Source organism: Vulpes lagopus, chromosome 11 (assembly GCF_018345385.1).
Source record: "Vulpes lagopus strain Blue_001 chromosome 11, ASM1834538v1, whole genome shotgun sequence".
Taxonomy (NCBI): Eukaryota; Metazoa; Chordata; class Mammalia; order Carnivora; family Canidae; genus Vulpes; species Vulpes lagopus.
Genome location: NC_054834.1, coordinates 71,573,537 through 71,594,393, shown reverse-complemented (window position 1 = coordinate 71,594,393; position 20,857 = coordinate 71,573,537). Strand labels below are relative to the sequence as shown.

The 20,857-nt window shown below is 49.2% G+C and overlaps 1 protein-coding gene and 1 long non-coding RNA gene across 10 annotated transcripts in view; one reads left to right on the top strand and one right to left on the bottom strand.

Annotated features, from left to right (window-relative positions):
- The window catches only part of PPFIA1 (PTPRF interacting protein alpha 1), an 86,182-nt gene extending 77,614 nt beyond the window's left edge, over positions 1-8,568 (top strand). For 6 of the 8 annotated variants that reach the window (XM_041721712.1, XM_041721709.1, XM_041721705.1 and 3 more), the window contains 5 exons: positions 1,595-1,770; positions 2,477-2,545; positions 3,493-3,658; positions 5,952-6,022; positions 7,219-8,568. In XM_041721712.1, the coding sequence (XP_041577646.1) occupies positions 1,595-1,770; positions 2,477-2,545; positions 3,493-3,658; positions 5,952-6,010 (470 nt within the window). In that variant the 3' untranslated portion in view covers positions 6,011-6,022; positions 7,219-8,568. The remainder of the gene's footprint in view (positions 1-1,594; positions 1,771-2,476; positions 2,546-3,492; positions 3,659-5,951; positions 6,023-7,218) is intronic. The other 2 variants (XM_041721707.1, XM_041721711.1) reach the window with 1 other exon arrangement.
- A 5-nt stretch (positions 8,569-8,573) lies between these two features.
- LOC121471248 lies at positions 8,574-20,269 on the bottom strand. 2 transcript variants are annotated; one of them, XR_005982642.1, is made up of 5 exons: positions 20,046-20,269; positions 18,302-18,362; positions 16,306-16,450; positions 9,921-10,095; positions 8,574-9,649 (listed from the first exon to the last, which is right to left on the bottom strand). It is a non-coding gene; the product is annotated as an uncharacterized LOC121471248 (long non-coding RNA). The 2 variants fall into 2 exon arrangements; XR_005982641.1 differs by lacking the exon at positions 9,921-10,095.
- Between the last annotated feature and the right edge of the window lie 588 nt (positions 20,270-20,857).

Sequence of the window (20,857 nt, the reverse complement as noted above, 5' to 3'; positions counted from 1 at the left end):
TGTGACTGGAGACCCTGTGCCTGCTTGTCTATGCTTGTGGCAGTCTGTAGGGTCTGGGTCTCAGGGTGAGCATTTTCCTGTGACCTCAGACACTTCCTGTTGTAAGGATACATGTCCTCTTTTGTTGAGAATTGCTGCCACACGCCACTAGATAGCAACAGAGCAGAGCTGAACAGGCCCCTGCATTCTTGGCATCAGCATGAAAAATTCTACTCTCTATCCAAGGCCCTGAGCCCACAGTAAAAGAGTGTGGCTCTGCTCCCATGGCTGAGGGAATGGCACAGGGTTAACGTGGCAGCTGGGCCCTGAAGGTGATGGGAGCCTCTTATTGGGGTGGGGGTGCCAGCAGAGGCATTTTAGGTAAAGGGATGAGGGTGCGCAGCCAGGAGATGGCAGATGCTTCTCTCTGTTGGGAGCTACCCACCCAGGGCACATCTGAGTGAGCGGGTGTAGTAGTTTGCTTTGAAATAAGACGTTAACAATTAAGCTCAAAGTACAGTCTCCCCCAATTTTCAGTATAAAGAAATCACTAAGAATGGTTATAGCAAACGAGGCCTATTGACCAACTCTAAGCATATAGGTTAATTTATGGAATCCTTACTACCATGGTCCTGTATGTGCTATTTTCATACCTTATCCTTACGAGGCCAGAAGTTAAAGATAAAAATATGGTTGGGGAGACGGCCCACTTCAAGGATAGTCTAATCATGATTGAGTTAGTGTGAATCACAAGGAAAACCATAAGCAAACATTTGTGATATGTATTCTATACACATATAAAATAATACATTTAACATATAAACATGGTAACAATCTCTAAATATTTTATGTGTGTGCGCGCCTGTGTCTGTACATCTCTTCTTTTTTTTTCTAGAAAAGGACGTGGGAAATGAGATACATAAATCTGTTTTATTTGTTTTGTATTTCTGTCTTAAATCTTTCACAGTTGACAAAAGCTGTTTTTGAAAGTAACTGGCAATCATCTGGATGTATTTTTACAGGGTGGCTATTTTTAGATCTCTACTAAAGCAAATTTAGTAATTTATTAGTTTGCATAAATATAAGATCTTCCCCTACCGTGTCTAATACACTGGAGAATATATTCAAGTTTTTCTGTTTTTAAAATGCAACAACAGAAAAGTCCTTGGGATTGTAAGGGAGGGGTTTGTGTTTAATTGACAACGTGCCCAGCTACGGTGCCAGCGCCTCTCTTTAAGGGGAAGAAGATATTTCAGAAGAGCTGAAGTCATACCCGGTGTGTCCCTGGTGTGTCCTTATGGCTTCTGAAGCTGTGTCCCCCTCACTTTCTCTTTCCTAGAAACTTGGTGTGTGGTAACTTCCTTGCTCCAGGCTTTGCTGGGAGAGTGAGTTCCAATAGGACGGTCTCCATCAGACAAAAAAGAGCCAGGGTGGCAGTGTGAACGTGCCCTAGAGGTCATCTGCCCACTGGGCCTTTGCCCCCTGTGCCTGTGCGGCTCATGTCAGGAACTGGAGGTTCAGGCCTGAGGAAGGAATCTTTATCCTGCCTTACAAGGCGTACATGATGAAAAGAGCTGTCTGCAGCCACTCTGAGATTGTTTTCCTTCATCTGCAGATGTACTGGTTTGGAGCAACGATCGAGTGATTAACTGGATCCTATCAATCGGCCTTAAAGAGTATGCCAGCAATCTCATCGAAAGCGGCGTTCACGGCGCGCTCATGGCCTTAGATGAAACCTTCGATGCCAACGCCCTGGCACTTCTGCTGCAGATCCCGACACAGAACAGGCAGGTGATGCCAGCTGCGCCTCCACCCCACCGTCTGGCCAGACACGGCACCCCATGCTTGAGTGGAGGCAGAGAGAGCACAACCAGACCCTAGGCAGCCAGTCCTCTCTTCCCTTCCCCAGCCCCTGTGCAGTGGCTCTAAGCCACTGTGTAGTGACTTAGAGCCCACAGTGCTTATTGACTCCTCCTCTTCGCTGCCTGTCATCTTTGTATCTCCTGGTAAATGCAGGAGTCATGGAATTACCAGTATGGGAGACTTGCGTCCACATCAGGTGCTCCTAGAGTGGCCCATAAGAGAGAACACTATTACTTAGGGGTGCCAGACGGGGGTGTCATGAAGTTTGTGCTTTTCCCTGTGTCATTCTTTTTGACTCATGGGCTCATTGGAGAATCAGGAATTTCTTTATTCTTCTATGAAACACTGTATATCTTTTCCCAGTACCTTCAACCTCCCACCAACAGCGACCCACAGGCACACCTATTATACAGTGTCCAAGAGCTTGTGGATCCCTACTCCAAAAGCCCAGTAATGGACTCCATGCTAAAACTCCCGACTTAAAATACACCGTGAAGATTGAAGGGATTTGTCCCTTACGTTTCTGGTTTTTATTCTTTTTTTAAAGTCTTGGTTTAAAAACAATTGTGATATGCTAACATCCTTCAGATTTGATTGATGGAGGTTCTGGGGGAATGTTTTGTTATGATTTCAGGCTCGTGCTGTCTTGGAAAGAGAGTTTAACAGCCTTTTGGTCATGGGGACTGACAGAAGGTTCGATGAAGTAAGTTTTCAACCTCAGGATTTGTAAATTTGTATAAAATGTGAAGTATTTTATTTGGGAGCGCCTGGCAGGCTTAGTTTGGTGGAGCAAGTGACTCTTGACTTTGTGCCCTACATTAGATTTATAGATGACTTAAGTGTAAAGTCTTTTAAAAAAAGAAAAAGTAAATTGGTATATTTGTAGGAGCCATGTAGTCTGGATAAACTCTTCCAAGTGTGAAGATAATTTTACTTTACAAGTCCAGCTTTGCTCTGAATTTATGAACAAATGAACTTTTAAGAAAGCAGTATTTTTACTAAGATGGGTTTTTTTTTTTTTTTTTTTGCTATTTAGCTTTTGATATCCATCAAAAATGTTTTTCATGTCATAAAACGTTGGTTGCAGCCTAGGAGTAGAGTCTGTAAGTTGTGTTTGGGGGATGGCTGGATACCTCACCCCTATCCGAGGCCTTTACTTGTTTAAAAACATGACATGTTCATTTCTTCTCACACAAAACCATAACTCATTTACTCCCACTCCATTACATATTACCGTCTCCTGTACGAGTACCTGAGTGTGGCAGAAACAGGACACATGACAAAGCACTGCTGGCCTATCCAGGCATTCAGACTATTGTTCATGGCCTGAAGATAGAAACATAGTATCTTATATAGCAGGAAGATAATTTCTGCAGGATAAGAAGTGGCTGTGATGGCAGGCAGCGGGGTACAGCCACGTGGCCCGGGACTGTCCTGATGTGTGCCCAGTTGGGTCCCAGCACAAGGGTGGCCCTGCCTCCTTTGCTCCCACAGATTCCCAGTCTGGGCAGTAAGTCTGATGGTTACCAAGAGCAGGGTTAGATACACGTGAATAAAAATGCAGTGACAAGGTCATTTTAAAGGGGTGGGAACTTTATATTTCTGTCCTTTATTTTAAAATGTCTTGTTTTCTGTCCTTTAATTTACCAGGACGATGACAAAAGCTTTAGGAGGGCACCTTCTTGGAGAAAAAAGTTTAGACCAAAGGACATCCGTGGCTTAGCTGCTGGGTCAGCAGAGACTCTCCCTGCGAACTTCCGGGTCACTTCCTCTCTGTCCTCACCCTCTATGCAGCCAAAGAAAATGCAGCTGGATGGTATGTGAGGCATAGCACTGCCCCGGGCACTTGTTGACACAAACAGCTCTCTGGCTGGCATGTTAATAATGGTCTAAGATAGCCTCTTTAATATATAACAAGGCATTTGGGTGCTGCTGCATGCCCAGGTTTAAATGCTTTAAAATTAATCCTAACATCCGTGTATAAAAGTTTAACAATTTTACAGATAGGTTTGAAGTTCTTATCTGGTTGAATATTAGCATATTCTTCCAACTAATAAAGCTAAGCAGCGTGAGTGTCCTCAGAGTGTTGGACTGACACCCACGCTTGCAAAGATGTGGATGTGGCGGGCGGCACTCGGATGCTCTTCCCTACGATGGCAGCGCCAGAGCTCTCAGCACAGCGTGTGCTGCTGGGACCTCTCCCCTCGCAGGAGGAGGGACTGAATCCATTTTCATTAGCACAGTTTCCACCTCTATCCTCACTGTTACTTGTCTGTGTCATTGCACGTTGTAAGAGGACGGGAGAAGGCAGAAGGTGAGCCCGGGACGTCCTCACAGAGTGCAGCCGGTTGGGTGCAGTAGTCTAGCCACATAGTCGTTGTGTCAGATGCAGCTCGCAATTACCCCTAGATAGTCCCTCTGCCTCGAGAGCACAGCTAGTTCAGAGTTGGCCATAGTGGGCAGAGGGACCTCTCCGCTCCGACTGTGTCCCACTCAGTGGCAGGGCCAGGGGCCAGACTGCCTGGGTTGGAATCTGGATCTGCCACGTAGGAGGTGCATGATCTTGAGCACTGTGCCTCAGTGTCCCCATCTGTAGAATGGTTGTCACACTAGTGTCTTCCTCACTGATGGGCTGTGATGGCTAAGTGAGTCCTTCATGAGAAGCTGTTGGAAAGTGTCGGGCATGTCCTGAGTGCCATGTGGTAGCAGCTCAGGCCCCTGCAGCCATAGGGCCGTGATGGATGACTGCGTGCTCGCTCTCGATAGAGACATGTTGTAGGGAAGGCTGTGCTGGTAGAAATCATATGGTGTGGTCTGCAGTTTTCCTGCTGTTAGCTCTGCCCATAGATAGGATTGTGAGTTTTGCTGTCACTTATCTGTATAAAAACCAGAGACAAGTAAGTTCCATGAAGCCCTGGCTGAGCTTTGAGTGAGAGCAGCTTATGGGGCAGCTTTTTAATTTAAAAACTGCATTTCTTTGCCAGACTTCAATAATATGCTTAGTGAGGGAAGACCCCAACTTTTAAAAAATAGCATTTTTCCCCAAGAAGCCAGTGGGTAATTTTTATAGATTTTAGTTGTAACTCGGCCTTTGACTTCTTGAGGAGTCTGACTGCTCTCCTCACAGCTTCATTTCACAAATCACGTTTTCCTTGTTAAATGTTAACAGCAATGTTTGGATTAGGTTCAGGTAAATGAAACGTAACCCTAGAAGAAAGTATAGGGAGTGCATGTCACAGAAGGTGACTTTTCACTCATGTTGATAATGGAGGCATAAACCCAGCCCAGTGGGTGTTCTCCTGGCTTCTTCAACATGAGGTATATGGGAGCAGCGCGGGCCTCCTGGGCCCCTGGCGCCGGCCACTCTTGCCAGCAGCATCTGCTCCCCAGAACCTGTGCTCCCGAAGTACCTATGGGGAAACAAAACATCATGGGGAGCAGAGGACTAATGCTACAGATTTTGGAATGCCTGCTGAGCCATGCAGTGGCAGGGAGGGGCCGGTGTTCCTCGATAGAACAGAAGCGTCTGTGGTACGCACTGTTTCTGGCAGGAAGGGAGGCCGGGCTTTGATTTCCTTAGCTCATCGTCCCGCACCCACTGCCAAGAAGATAAGGCCGTCCTATCTCTCAGACAGACAGCAAGCGCCGGGACAGGTCCTGGACTCCTCTCAGCAGGCTGCGAGCTCTTCACATCCTATTCTGAAAAATAGATGGTCAAGGCTGAAAGAAATGTTTATAAATCCAAAGGCTTTAAGGAGAGGCAGAGCTGTCACAGTCACAGTTACTACTAATGCAGGTGTGTGTAGCAAAGTTATGGTGTCACCTGCTGCCCCTGGCTGTTTTAGAATGAAGCCCCAGGGACCCCCGGCTGCTTGGGGGATGGGGACAGCCCACTCAGTGACTCTCAACTCCCGTCCTCCAGCTCCTCCAGTCCCATTTGGAAGCCCCCCCCCGGGGCCCCTCAGTAGGTGCTGCCATGGGCGTGTGTGTGTGTGTGTGTGTGTGTGTATGTGTGTGTGTGTCTGTCTGTCTGTAATTGTGCTGTCAGGTGATGTTCTGAGACTAACTGCACGCTGTGTTTGCACGCCTCCCTGTGGTTGTCGGAGCAGGCAGCGTGTCAGGACCGCAGAGGCTGGATTCTGCTACAGTCAGGACTTACTCCTGCTGACGTCTCCTGTAGGTGAGTAGCCAGGAGAGCCGGCTCCAGTTAACTCAGCAGCTATACAGAGTAGACACGCACGAGCCTCTCTGCACCGAGGGAGACAGTTCTGGTGTTCCGTGTGCTCATGCTTCATACATAGAAGCTACTGTGTCCCTGATCTTTAAGGGGAAAAATGTATTTCTGTTCTTAACATAAACAGAACGATGCTGGCTTACACGTCTGCTACTGTCTTCCTGGCGTGGAGAGGCAGGAGGGAGCGTCACCCAGCTCCTAGCTGCCTGCCCCCAGCGTCCAGGAGCGCGGTGCACGGTCTCCTGCACCTCAGTGTCTGCCTGTACCCTGGCGTCACTCCCAAGTCAGCTGCCACTAGCCAGCTTGGTGTTAAAGACACATTCCTGAATGAAACAGGCCCCAAAGTATAAATTTTGTGAGGCAGTACCACCACGTGACACTGATAGCCCTTCAGTGGAGATATGGGCTTTTTTTTTTTTTTTAAGATGTATTTATTTGAAAGAGAGAGAGAGAGAAAGCCATGTGCACACCTGTGCTAGCAGTAGGGGAGGGTGGGGGGAGAATCCCAAGCACACTGAGCACCAAGCTCCGAGCCCCATGCAGGGCTTGATCTCATGACACTGAGATCACGACCTGAGCCGAAACCCAGAGTCAGATACTCAACTCACTGAGCCACCGGGGCACCCTGAGAGGTTGGCTTAAAAACAACCCCCCCCCCCCCAAAAAAAAAAAAGCTGCATTGCCATGAGAAGGGCTAGATTTGTGGATTAAGATTTTGGGTCCTGGCCCAGGAGCCGGGCCCTCTCCTGCCTGCTCTGAGGGCCCTGGGGGAGCTTTGTTTGCTCTTACTCTGCTTCCTGTCTCGGCCAGAATATTGGCCTTGTGGGGGCGCTTGGGCTTAGTCGGAGGAGCATCCGACTCTGGACCTCAGGCTTGTGAGTTCCAGCCCCACGCTGGGGTATAGAGATTACTTAAAAATAAAATCTTAAAAAAAATTTTTTTTTTTTGGTTTCTTAATTATTTATTAAAATTGGTAACTTTTAGACATAGGCCAAGATGAACTCAATCAAAGAATTATCATTAATAAGCAAAATGCTGGATGTTTTCTCTAAACCCACAAGGGGCTGAAGCTTCCTGGGCCTGGGAGTCCGCATTCAGCTGGCTCATCTGGAGACTAACTTTTATTCGCTTCTGTTTTCCAGTTTACCCACACTACTTCTACAGATGAGTGTGCAGCATTTGAACCCAACAAAGACTACGTTTTAAAATTCAACGGAATCTTTAATCTGTTAATACTTGTTATATGGACCCTGAGATATTTTATTACAGAGTTTTTAATTAGCAAAAAATTCATGAATACCATAGAGAAAATATTTTAGAATTTAATGTTTCTTATATTTATGTAAACTTATGACTTCATTTATATAGTTACTTACTTTTTCATGTATATCCAGGCTATAAATATCCTTTGAAATCCATGTTCTTATATCTAATTTTAGTCTTTCAAATGAATGTACTGTAATGCTTGTATGTATAAATCTTATGAACAGATATAGGGCTTTTGTAAATTGTGCATTTATTGTAATTATCATTACTTAATTTGTTAATAATATAATCTGTCAGAGGATTTTACGATTGTAAAATCATAAATACATGATACAGCATGTATTATCCTTTACAAACAAAATCTAGCTCTACAACAATCATTTTGAAATAAGCAGACTTAATTTTGAGCAATTGTTGTATTTTAATGACTGACCTTAACTATACTTTTTCTAGCAAGAAATGCTTTATTCTGCAGTGTGAACAGATTAAAAACACTTGGTGTTAAATATCAGCTTATAAAAATTTGGACTGGAAAGATTATCAGAACACTATGAAAATCCCTTAGGACTGGTGAACTCTTTCACAGCCTCATCCCGGTGGGCTCAGGCAACTTGTCTTTAGTGACTGGCAGACGCCGGAGCTGAGGACCCGAAAGCCCTGGCGGGGGGCCTGGGCGCCCTCCTGGTGCGGAGCTCGCTGGCGAGAACTCTCAGAGGACCAATTAGGAAGCTGTCTGCGCACCGAAGGGTAGGCGCCGCCTTGGAAATAATGTGCGACTCTAACAAAGGCCTTACTGTTCTGTAAATCCTCTTTTTACATTTGTTTGTAAACTTGTTTAAAGAATGGACCTAGTCGTACATTTTTAGATTTTGATGAGATAGCCATTTTGGATTGTATAAGTAGCAAATGTAACTCTTCCTTTTTACTTGGCATATTAAAAAGCCAGCAAGAAATGTGTTCAGTTCATGGTGCGTTATTTATTATGCAGCTGATACATAGATAGAAACGGCACAGCATGTCTTTTTACGTTTGGTTTCTGCTTTTAATTTACTTGTACAATTCATTGTACCATTCTGTTTTTCTATTAATCTTTTGTGAACTTCCTGATTGTGTAACAAAGTATGTACAGTCTACTTTTGAACTATTTTTATCACAGTATTATTTATTGCTGTCTTTCAATACAGTACTGAAGCATTTTCCACTGCCAATAAAGAATACTGAAAACAAGCTGCTTTGGCTCCTCTGTGCTGTGGGGGCCCCATCTGTGGGGGGAGCGGCTAGTGTGGAAATCAGCTGATGCCCCAAACAGCTGGGAGGTAGAAGGATGACCCAGGGTCTATGCCCTCCGTTCTGGAGGCCCAGAGACTCCGTCTCCCCCTCTGTGCCTAAGAAAAGCCAGCCCTTCCTCCCTTGCCCAGATGAGGAAGCCTGTGCGTGTACACACGTATGTGTGCACGCATGTGCATGTGTGCCACTGTGTCTCATCTCTGTGTCCACCCTCCGTGTAGGCTGTACGCTCACATAGTCACAAGACAGCGCCCAGGGCTGCATCCTTCCACGTGATCTTGGCCCCTGGCAACCAGTGAGGCTGCTTCTCCGAGAGCTCAGACCAGTCCTGAGTGGCAGAGGGGAGGGGACAGGCGCACCTGCTCAGGCGGGGCCCAGCCGGACCTCAGGCCTCCAAACAGGTTCCCTAGTGGAGGGCGGGGTGGGGGGAGCAGCCCACAGGTGGCCACTGCCAGCAGCTCTAGCACGAGAGCTCCTCCCCCAGCGCCCCAGGAGACCGTCCCGTCGGGGTGGGGGTGGCTGACACCACCCTGGGCCCTGGGGTGTGGGTGCCGAGGAAGAGGGCCTGGCCCTTGCAGCCCCGCGGAGGTGGGCACCCACCCTGCCAGGGCTGACCCGCTGCCGCCCTGAGAGAGGCGGGTTTGCTTTACATGGATGAACACGTTCCCGGGTCGCTTCTGTCAGCGCACCGTTGGGTGGTTCTGTGTCTTCCCATTCAGAACTGGTACCGGCTGATCTTCTAAGCCTTTTTTCTCTGCATCTCTGAGTTCTTCCTTGCTTTTCTAGCCTCACACCGTGTTTCCCCTGACCATGGCCAGGCAAGCCTTGGGCCTCTGAAAGTTTCCGGAAACCCAAATCATCACAGATTCATGAAGGTGCAGGTGTTTTATTAAAACTTGCTGATTCCAGGGGTTCTGGGGGGGCTCCATCGGTGAAGCGTTCGCCTTGGGCTCAGGCGATGATCCCGGGGTCCTGGGATCGAGTCCCACATCGGGCTCCCTGCTTGTGCTTTCTCTTTCTCTGTCAAATACAGATAAATAAAATCTTCAAAACAAAACAAAACCTTGCTGATGCCATTTATGCCTAAAAAACAAATGTCAGTTGAGAAAGAGCAGCAAGCAGATGTTTGAGAAGCTGTGCACGTCTCGGGTCTGCGCATCCCACACTGAGTGTCCCAGGGCTGGCCTGCCACTCCCAGCCCTGTGGGGTCCCACCGAAGACGCTTGGCTCTCCCCACCGCTCCCGCCGTGCCTCCCAGCTGCTGTCCTGAACTCCCAGTGTGTGTGCTCACAGTGATCGTGGGTTTGGGTTTTACTCCTCCCTCTGCGCCAAGTCCTGTGGGTGTGGATGGCTTCTCCGGGGAGCAGGGGGCTGTCGGCCTGATGCTTGGGCCTCGGGGCAGACAGCGGGACGCGCCAGCGCCGAAGTGCTGCTCTCCGGACCCCGCCACTGCATCTAAGGCATTTCTTTTTTTTTTTTTTTTTTAATTAATTTTTATTGGTGTTCAATTTACCAACATACAGAATAACACCCAGTGCTCATCCCGTCAAGTGTCCACCTCAGTGCCCGTCACCCATTCCCCTCCAACACCCGCCCTCCTCCCCTTCCACCACCCCTAGTTCGTTTCCCCGAGTTAGGAGTCTTTATGTTCTGTCTCCCTTCCTGATATTTCCCAACATTTCTTTTCCCTTCCTTTATATTCCCTTTCACTATTATTCATATTCCCCAAATGAATGAGAACATACACTGTTTGTCCTTCTCCGATTGACTTATTTCACTCAGCATAATACCCTCCAGTTCCATCCACGTTGAAGCAAATGGTGGGTATTTGTCGTTTCTAATTGCTGAGTAATATTCCATTGTATACATAAACCACATCTTCTTTATCCATTCATCTTTCGATGGACACCGAGGCTCCTTCCACAGTTTGGCTATTGTGGCCATTGCTGATAGAAACATCGGGGTGCAGGTGTCCCGACGTTTCATTGCATCTGAATCTTTGCATTTCTACGTATCTCAGACACTCTTGTTCCTCTAACGTCTTAGCTTAATTCCAGTGATTCTGCTATTTTCCGTCCGTGTCTTGGTGATGCCTCTCCTCCAGCCCTGTTACTCGAGGCCAGGACTGTGTGCACCCACCTGGCACAGGGGGAGTGGAGGCGGAGGGGGGGGTGTCCCTGGGAGAGGGGACTCCAGGGGAGGCTGCACCTTGAGCCCCTGCCCACCTTTGCTGCTGCTCCCTCAGTGAATCTTACCCTCTCCCTCTGCACCTGTCGGTGGCCCACCCAGCTCATCCGGGGCGCTCTCGGGATCCCTCACATAGTTGCATCTACAAAGACCCCTTTTCCCAGTGAAGTCGCATTCACAGGCTTCAGAGGTCTGGACATCAGTGGATCTGTGGGGAGTGGGGTGGGGACACGGTCGACCTCACCCTTGGACCTCACCCTTGGACGTTTCTTCTGCAGAAGACCCGCCCTGCCTTGTCCTGCCCTGGGGACATCGGGGTGGGGAGGGTGGGCCCCAGGGTCCCTGGGAACAGGATTCTGCGGTCACAGAAAGGGCACTGTGGGTGGATGGCTCGGGGAGTGGCCAGGAAGGAACAGAGGCCTGTGAAACAATCCAGAGCACCTGGGGTGGCACAGTTTGCTTCTGCTTGATCTTTGAGCGTGAGTGTGCCTCGCAGCGCCTGCCCACGAATGGCGGGGGGCGGGGGGGACTGGGGTAGGAGGAGGGCTCGGCTCCATTAAAAAGCAATTCCAATAACTGCTAGTTGAGGACCTGATCTGGACAGGCCCTTGGAGGTGCCGGTGACACAGTGATGCGACAGCTAAGAGCCCCCAGACGGGTTTGGGGACACAGCAGTGCAGACACAGCTGCACGAGGGCACCCTGATTTCTTCCCCGTGGCCGTTGTCCCGAGGCCGGCCGGTTCCACTGGGGTAGCGTGACTGCTCAGTCTCGGGGTCTTGAGTTCCAGCCCCACGTTGGGGGTAGACATTGCTTAACATCTTAAAAAACTAAAAATTAAAAAGGAAATAGGGTGTTGGAGAGCTGATGACTCAAATCTCTTCAGCCCTATAGGTTATGTCATGTCACAATTCCTCGGTGACATTGCTTTTGTTTAACAACAACAAAAAAACTCAAATTAGTTTAGGTTGTTTTTATTTTAATTTTAAAATTTTAAAATTGCTTTTGTTTGATTCCAGGAGAGCATCCTGGACGATGGAGCCAAAGCCGGGAAGGCACGGCTGTTGGCCGCCCCTCATTGCGAGGGGAGAGCTGTGCTCTGTTGGCTTCCTCCGCAGACGGCCACGGAGACCCACTTAAAATATTCTAGATGAGCCACACCTCGGGCCCGAGTCATCAGCTCTCCAACACCCTATTTCCTTTTTAATTTTTAGTTTTTTAAGATGTTAAGCAATGTCTACCCCCAACGTGGGGCTGGAACTCACGACCCCGAGACTGAGCAGTCACGCTACCCCAATGGAACCGGCCGGCCAGGTGCTCCTCTTTCTTTAATGTTTTCATCAAAGTAACAGCATGCACATTGTTTCAAGGAAAACAGCAGTGGCCGCTGTCCCTGCTCCCCCAGGATTTATGAATGAAATAGTACAGTGCCTGGGACTTGCTATAAAATAACACTGGGATAGGGCAGCCTGGGTGGCTCAGCGGTTTAGCGCCTGCCTTCAGCCCAGAGTGTGATCCTGGAGACCTGGGATTGAGTCCCACGTCGGGCTCCCTGCATGGAGCCTGCTTCTCCCTCTGCCTGTGTCTCTGCCTCTCTCTCCCTCTCAATAATAAATAAATAAAATCTTTTTTAAAAATTAAATAAAAAAACACTGGGATAAAAAGAAAAAAAAAATTTTAATTAAAATTAATTAAAAGGGCAGCCCGGGTGGCTCAGCAGTTTGGCGCCTGCCTTCAGCCCAGGGCCTGATCCTGGGGTCTCGGGATTGAGTCCCATGTTGGGCTCCCTCCCTGCACAGTGAGGTCACTGCTATGGACCAAGTGCTTGCATCTTCCCCAAATTCATATATTGAACCTAATGCTAGATGTGATGGATTTTGGTGGTAGGACTTTTGGGAGGTGCTTAGGTCCTGCAGGTGGAGACCTCATGCATGTGCTCTCATAAAAGGGACCCCAGAGAGTGTCACAGTACAGTGCCTGGGACTTGCTATAAAATAACACTGGGATAGGGCAGCCTGGGTGGCTCAGCGGTTTAGCGCCTGCCTTCAGCCCAGAGTGTGATCCTGGAGACCTGGGATTGAGTCCCACGTCGGGCTCCCTGCATGGAGCCTGCTTCTCCCTCTGCCTGTGTCTCTGCCTCTCTCTCCCTCTCAATAATAAATAAATAAAATCTTTTTTAAAAATTAAATAAAAAAACACTGGGATAAAAAGAAAAAAAAATTTTAATTAAAATTAATTAAAAGGGCAGCCCGGGTGGCTCAGCAGTTTGGCGCCTGCCTTCAGCCCAGGGCCTGATCCTGGGGTCTCGGGATTGAGTCCCATGTTGGGCTCCCTGCATGGAGCCTGCTCCTCCCTCTGCCTGTCTCTCTCCCTCTCTGTCTCTCTCTCTGTGTGTGTGTGTGTGTGTGTGTGTGTCATGAATAAATAAATAAAATCTTTTAAAAATACAATTAAATGAAAACAAGAAAAATAAATAAATAAATTTAAATAACACTGGAGGGGGCAGCCCAGGTGGCTCAGTGGTTTAGCACCACCTTCAGCCCAGGGCCTGATCCTGAAGACCCTGGATCTAGTCCCACATCAGGCTCCCTGCGTGGATCCTGCTTCTCCTCTGCCTGTGTCTCAGAGCCTCTCCCTCTGTGTGTCTCTCATGAATAAATGAAATCTTTTTTAAAAAATAAAATAAAATAACACTGGGCAAGGGGCACCTGGGAGGCTCCATCGGAGAAGCGTCTGCCTTTAGTTCAGATCATGATCTCAGGGTCCTGGAATCAATCCCACATCGAGCTCCGTGCTCTGTGGGGAGCTGCTTCTCCCTCTCCCTCTGCCTGCGCTTCCCCCTGCTCGTGCGCTCTTGCTCGCTCTCTCAAATAAATTAAAGCTTTAAAAATATAATATCGGGGAAGGGTTGGATCAGGGTATAGATCAAACAAAATTGACCTTGACCCCCTGGGTTAATAACTGTTGAGAATGGGTGAGGGGTTTGTGAGGGTTTGGTGTATATTCTACTTTTGCATTTGTGTGCAATATTCTGGAATAAACGCTGTTAGCAGTTATGTAGGGAGCCCCTGCAGGTGACAGACTGTCTGGGTCTGCAGATGTCTGGAAGGATTCCTTCCTGACCTTCGTTTGCAATGTAATTCAGGCCGGGTTTGAACTTCCAGCTGTACCCACAGCAGAAAGATCTCTCACACCGCGACTCCGCATGCATGCGCACACAGATGTTCAGCCAATTCCATTTCCACCGTGCTTTCACATGCCAATAGGCGTAAGGTCAGGATGCGTGCTCAAAGCAGTGACATCTTAGACTTGGGGAAACGCAGCATTTGACAGTGTCACAGTTAACGATGGCTGCAGATCCTTTGCTACAACTCCCATCGGGAGGTGGAGTCTAAGTCCTCCCCTGAAGCCAGCCGGTCTCACTGGTGTGGTTAACCACATGGACATGCAGATGTGACACTCGGGGACCCCTGAAGTCAGGCCATCAGAAGTCAGCCTTACAGAAACCAGCCCCCAAATAAGAAGCCAAACTCCCCAGAGACCACCATGCTGTAAGGGAGCCCAAGTGAGCTACCTGGGGGGCGGGCAGGGAGAGCGAGACCCCAGAGGTTCCTCCCATCCTGTCGCATGTGGCCAGCACGTGAGTGAAGACACCACATGCGTCCCCAAAGACAGGCCAGGGAGAAGAAATGAGACTCTCCCCCAACAGTGAGAACTTGGCACCTGACATATGGCCCCAAACACTTCATGGCCTTGGCCAACCACCTGAGCCACCCCAGCGGAGGCTCCACTGGAAACAGAATGAGCCCTTGCCCTGTGCCCTGTCCAAACTGGCGGTCTGTGACACTTGAGCATGGTGAAATGGTTGTTTTTTTTATTGTGGACTTCTGGGGTGGCTCCTTACATGGCAGCAGATGATTGGAACTCGTGTCTGACATGAACTATTATATTTTCTATTCTGCTGTCTTCTATTTTGTGTGCTGTCATTTCCCCCCAAAAATTGATTTCATAATCCACTAAAAGATCACCATCTGCTGTGGTTTCTTATCTGCTATGTAAAAATCCACCCCAAAACTTAGTGGTAAAAAACAATGAGTTCTTGTTTCTCATGATTTGGTGGATTGCCAACCTGGGTGGACCTTATGCTGGTCTTTCCTGAGTTCTTGTTCATGTGGCTTACACTCCACTGGGCTGCTGCTTCTTTTCTTTTTTTCTTTTTAAGATTTTATTTATTTATTTAAGAGAGAGAGCACACAAGCAGAGGAAGAGGGAGAAGCAGACTCCCTGCTGAGCAGGGTGCACGATGTAGGGCTCAATCCCAGGACTCTGGGATCATGACCTGAGCCACAGGCAGATGCTCAACCACTGAGCTCCCCAGGGGCCCCTCCCCTGGGCTTTTTCACAGCAGCCTCAGGCTCCGGAGGAGCAAGATCAAAGATGGTGTTCTGGAAAAAAAAAAAAAAAAAAAAGATGGTGTTCTGGGACACCTGGATGGCTCAGCGGTTGAGCCTGTGTCTCCCTCTGCCTATGTCTCTGCCTCTCTCTGTGTGTCTCTCATGAATAAAGAAATAAAACCTTTAAAAAGAGAGAGAGAGATGAAGGTGTCCTAAGCGCTCTAGACCTGTTGACGTTGTCCACAGAACTCACACAATGTCATTTCTGCCACATTGGTCAGAAGCCACAAACAAGCCCAACCAAGATTCAAGAGGTTGAAGAAATTGAGTAGGGATCCCAGGGTGGCGCAGCAGTTTAGCGCCTGCCTTTGGCCCAGGGCGCGATCCTGGAGACCTGGGATTGAATCCCACGTCAGGCTCCCGGTGCATGGAGCCTGCTTCTCCCTCTGCCTGTGTCTCTGCCTCTCTCTCTCTCTGTGTGTGACTATCATAAATAAATAAATAATTTTAAAAAAAAGAAATTGAGTACACCCATCTCTGGACAGGAGGCACAGTGAGGTCACTGCTATGGACCAAGTGCTTGCATCTTCCCCAAATTCATATATTGAACCTAATGCTAGATGTGATGGATTTTGGTGGTAGGACTTTTGGGAGGTGCTTAGGTCCTGCAGGTGGAGACCTCATGCATGTGCTCTCATAAAAGGGACCCCAGAGAGCTCCCTTGCTCCTTCTGCCATGTGAGGACACAACGGGAAGGTGGCCATCTATGAATGAGGAAGCCGGCTCTCCCCTGACACCAATTCTGCTGTCGCCTTGATCTTGGACTTCCAGCCTCTAGAACTGTTGAGAAGTTTGTATTGTTTATAAGTTGGCCCTTCTGTGCTTTTCTGTCACAGCGACCCAGACACATTAGGACAGTCCCATTGCAAAGAGGTATGGACACAGATGCATGGTTCCCAGGGGGCTACAGTAGTCAGCTTCAGCTGTTAACCAGCTGGGTCCTAAATGTGATCACAGCTGTCCCTGGAACAGGGGGACCTCAACACGAGGAGGGACCTTACCACAAGGAGGTAAATGTCACAAAAAAGACATAGACCTGAGTGAGGCAAGGAGTGCATGTGGCCTTCAGAGAGTAAGAGGGCCCTAAATGGGCTCTTCCCTGCTCGGGTCTCCGGAAGGAACCAGCTCCATCAGCACCTTGGCCCAGTGAAATGGATTTCAGACCTCTGGCCTCCAGGACTCTGGAAAGAAATTGGTGTGTTTGTTTGTTTGTTTGTTTTAGCTGCTACATTTGTGGTAATTCATTACAGCAGCAACAAGAAACTGACCCATCTTTGTGGTCACTTCAACCCACAAGAAAGGGGAATGTATAGGGATCTTTAGGGGCCAGGCTCAGGAAGCTCTGCACACCATCTCCTCTTATTGTCCCAACCAGTGAGCAGCTGCTTTCATGGCTGCACCCACTCCAAGCGAAGCTGAGAGCCGTCCTGTAGCTGGGCGGCCACAGGCCCAGTGAGTAGAGAAGACAAACAGGGGACCCAGGGACAGCTCAGCCTCTGCTACACGCTCCAGCATTCAGTGTGGGTGGTGATGCAGTCACTGGGTGCTCTTCCCCTTTGGCTGAGTGACCCTGTAGCCTTCTTGTGCAGGCCTGGGGGGCCTGGGCCCAGCAGGTACATGGCTCTGGCTCAGCACCTCACACTCCTCACCACAGAGATACTCAACTTGTTCTTGAGCACAGCTGTACATTCTGCTTTTAAGTTGTATCTGTCACTGCCACGTGGCCAGCTAGTCCCTGCCACACATACTCCTGAGAGATGGTAACTGCATCAGAGGGGGAATGTGCCACATCTTTTCACCCAGAGCTCTCCTGGAAGCATGCTCTGTTCTCCATCTAGCAACCAGAGTTGGCTTTGAGCGTCACAAACGCTCATGCCGCCTTCCTACTGAAAAGTCTCCAGGAAGCTCTGGTTGTCCTCATTGGAAAAATGTAAGCAATGGTATCTACCTCACTGGAGAAAGTAGTAAGTCGTTGCTTAAGGGGGTGGCAGCAGGGGAATAGGGAATGACTAATGAGTAGAGTTTCTTTTGGGGGATGAAAACGTTCTAAAATTCTGGTGTCATGGTTGTACCACCCTGTGACTATACTAAAAAGCACTGAATGATAGCAAAACTAAACTGAATAAATAGCTTCATCAGAATAAAAAGCTTCTGCACAGCAAAGGAAACACAACTTAAAGGCAACTTACAGAATGGGAGACCTTACCACGTCTTACCTTACCACGCAAATGACATATGATAAAGGGTTAGAATGCAAAACACATAAAGAACATATACAACTTAACATCCAAAAAGCAACCCAATTAAAAAATGGACAGAAAAAAAAAAAAAAAAAATGGACAGAAGACATGAACAGACATTTCTCCAAAGAAGACATCCAGATGGCTCAACATCACTCATCATCGGGGAAATGCAAATCAAAACCACCATGAGATACCACCTCTGACCTGTCAGAATGACGTAAGTTAAATCAGGAAACAACAGGTGTTAGCGAGGATGCGGAGAAAGGGGAACCCCCTGACTCTGGTGGGAATGCAAGCTGGTGCAGCCACTCTGGAAAACAGTATGGAGTTTCCTAAAAAATACAGAGCTGCCCTATGACCCAGCAATTGCACTATGAGGTATTCACCCAAAGGATACAAAAATACAGATCCAAAAGGGAACATACAACCCTATATTTATAGCAATATTATCAACAATAGCCAAACTATGGAAAGAGCCCAAATGTCCACCAACTTATGACTGGATAAAGATGTTAGATATATACCATGGAATATTACTCAGCCATCAAAAAGAATGAGTTCTTGCCATTTGCAGCAACATGGATGGAACCAGAGGGTATTATGCTAAGTGAAATGAGTCAGAGAAAGACAAAAACCATATGATCTCACTCAAATGTGGGATTTAAGAAACAAAACAGATGAGCAAAGGGGGAAAAATAGAGAGGCAAAGAAGCAGACTCTTAATTATAGAGAACAGACTAATGGTTACCAGAGGGGAGGTGGACGGGAGATGGGGATGAAGATGTGTACCTGTTGTGATGAGCACCAGGTGATGTCTGGATTACTGACTCACTCTCTCATACACCTGAAACTAATATTATGCTGTATGTTAACTATTTGGAATTTAAATAAAAAAGTAAAATAAAAACATCTCATCATACATTATAAGTATTTTATGCAATCGTCTATCAATAAAACTGCTCTTGGGGCATTTGGGTGTCTCAGTCAATTAATCCTCCAATGCTTGATTTTGGCTCAGGTCATGACCTCAGGGTGCTGAGATCCAGCCCTGTGTTGGTGTCAAGCTGGGCAGGGAGTCTGCTTAAGATTCTCTTTCTTGGTGTCCTTTGTGGACTGAGCTGGGGACCACGTGGCAAGGCCATAGGAAGACGGGAGCCTGGGAGCCCCGGCGCTGCTGGACCCGGGGCCCTGGCATCTCTCCCAGGGCCTCTCCATGGGTCATCCCACCAGCCACGAGGGGCAGGAGCAGGAACCCCACAGGTGCCACCCCAGAGCCTCAAGAAGAGGCTATTGCCGGCGGCTCGGCGTCCCTGGCCACCAGCTGGGGTAGGGCCCCTGGCTGTGTCCCCTCCGGGGTGGGAGCAAGGTAAGGAAGGGGCTGTCAGGTGGCTCCCGGAGCAGGCCCTGGAGGTCACACCTGGCCGGTCCCTTGCTGCCCCCTCCTCACTGAGCCCCCGGAGGAAGATTCTCTTTCTCCTGCCTCAATTTAATTAAAGAACTCTCTTCTTAAAAAATAATTTTCAGCTCAGAAAGCTGTTTTGAGGGAAAAAGATGAAACACTCTATATTTTTAAAATCTCACAATGGTGCCTGATAAAGCCAGGCTGTTGCCAAATGGCAGGCCCCTACTGCCAGTTCCGACTTCCTACTTAGCCTACAGTACCCTCCTCCTTCCAAGTTACTCAGACAAGAAAACTCCTACCGGAGCCTTCAATTATCTGGCTTTTTAATCTTTTTAATCACCTGGCTGTCAGATTTGGGCTCCTTGTGAGCTAGTTGGAACTCTGATTTCCAGAGGCCCTGTGCACTTTATGGGCTCCTTCCTCTGGGAAAAAGTTACATTTTTACAGGTGTATTAGTATCAAGATGAACACAGTAATTACATATATTCAACCTCAACGTTCCTTTTTATTCCTTCTGATTTTAAAATAAAACATTTTCAGCACGCCTGCGTGGCTCAGTGGGTTAAGCCTCTGACTCTTGATTTCAGCTCAGGTCATGACTTTCGAGATCCTGAGATGGGAGCTCTGCTAGGGCTCTGGCTCAGTTTCTCTCCCTCTGAGTCTCCACATACTCTCTCTTCAATACCTAAATCTTTAAAATAAAATGTTTTCGTGCGCCTTTGTGGTGAGCTGAATGGTGGCCTCCAAAAACCTAACCCTGGGGGCGGCTGGGCGGCTCCGCCCCGTTGAGCACGTGCCTCTGGATCTGAGGGTTGTGAGTTCAAGCCCCACCTGAGGCACAGAGATCACTTAAAAACAAAACCTCCAGAAGAAAGAAAAATGTAAGTCCAAATCGCAATCCCCTGTACCTGGATATTCCCTCATAGGGCAAGGACGGGATTCGGTAAGGGCTGGAAGGGCTTACCCCGGACTGCAGTTAATCCCACGCCTCCCTGCAAGAGACGGCAGCTCGGGGACAGGTCCCGTGCAGCCGTGGGAAGCCAAGGGCGCCCTGCAGCCACGGGGCTGGCAGCGCAAGGAGGGCTTCTCCTCCAGCGCCGCCACGAGGGTGCGGGCGGGTTCCCACCTCACCTCCCCTAGTGGCCGAGAGGGGCAGCGAGGTCCTGGGTCCTGGCGCAGCAGCCGCAGCAGGTGCACGGGCTCCGGGCCTCCCGCGCCTCCTCGGCCCCGCTCGGCCCCGCTCGGCCCCGCTCGGCCCCGCGACAGGAGGCCGGGAGCCCGTGGGGTCGCTACGCCGCGGGACGAGGGGGCCCGGCCGCCGGAGGGCCGCCCCTGCCCGGGTACCAGGCTGCCCGCGTCTGCACCTCACTAGCGCAGGAACGGCGCCCGGATGCTTCCGTCCCATTGGGCCAGGTGGGAGCACCTGCCCACGCCTGAGCCAATCAGCGCCAGAGGATTGCGGCGTGCTGATTGGCTGGGGCCTGGGCGGTGGGCGGCACCCGGGCGCTAGGTGAGCTTGCGTGCGAGGCCGGTCGGACTACCGGTAGGAGCAGGACAGGTGCGGGAAGCCTGGGCGCAGAGTCCAGGGATCTGCGCTAGGGAACGAGGGTGCCCCGAGTAGTCTCCGCAGGCCCCGCAGGCGCCCACGGTTGTGTGGCTCAGGAGGCGGGGTGCTCGGCAGCCCCTCGCAGCTCCATCTCTGCTTAAGGAAAAGGAGCTATCCTACCTGGCCTGCCTGCGCCACCAGCTTTCTCCCCCTGTCACTGCGCTCCCTGCGTGCCCGGCCTGCGGCTAATAAGACGACATTCGGTCTTCACATCACCACCCCATCCCAGGATGCAGGTGTTAGCTGCACGGGAGACAGGCATGGGAATGCACGCACCTGTGACTGTCCAGTGTCATACCGCTCGTAGGCGGTGGAGCTAGGATTGTGATCGGGGCTG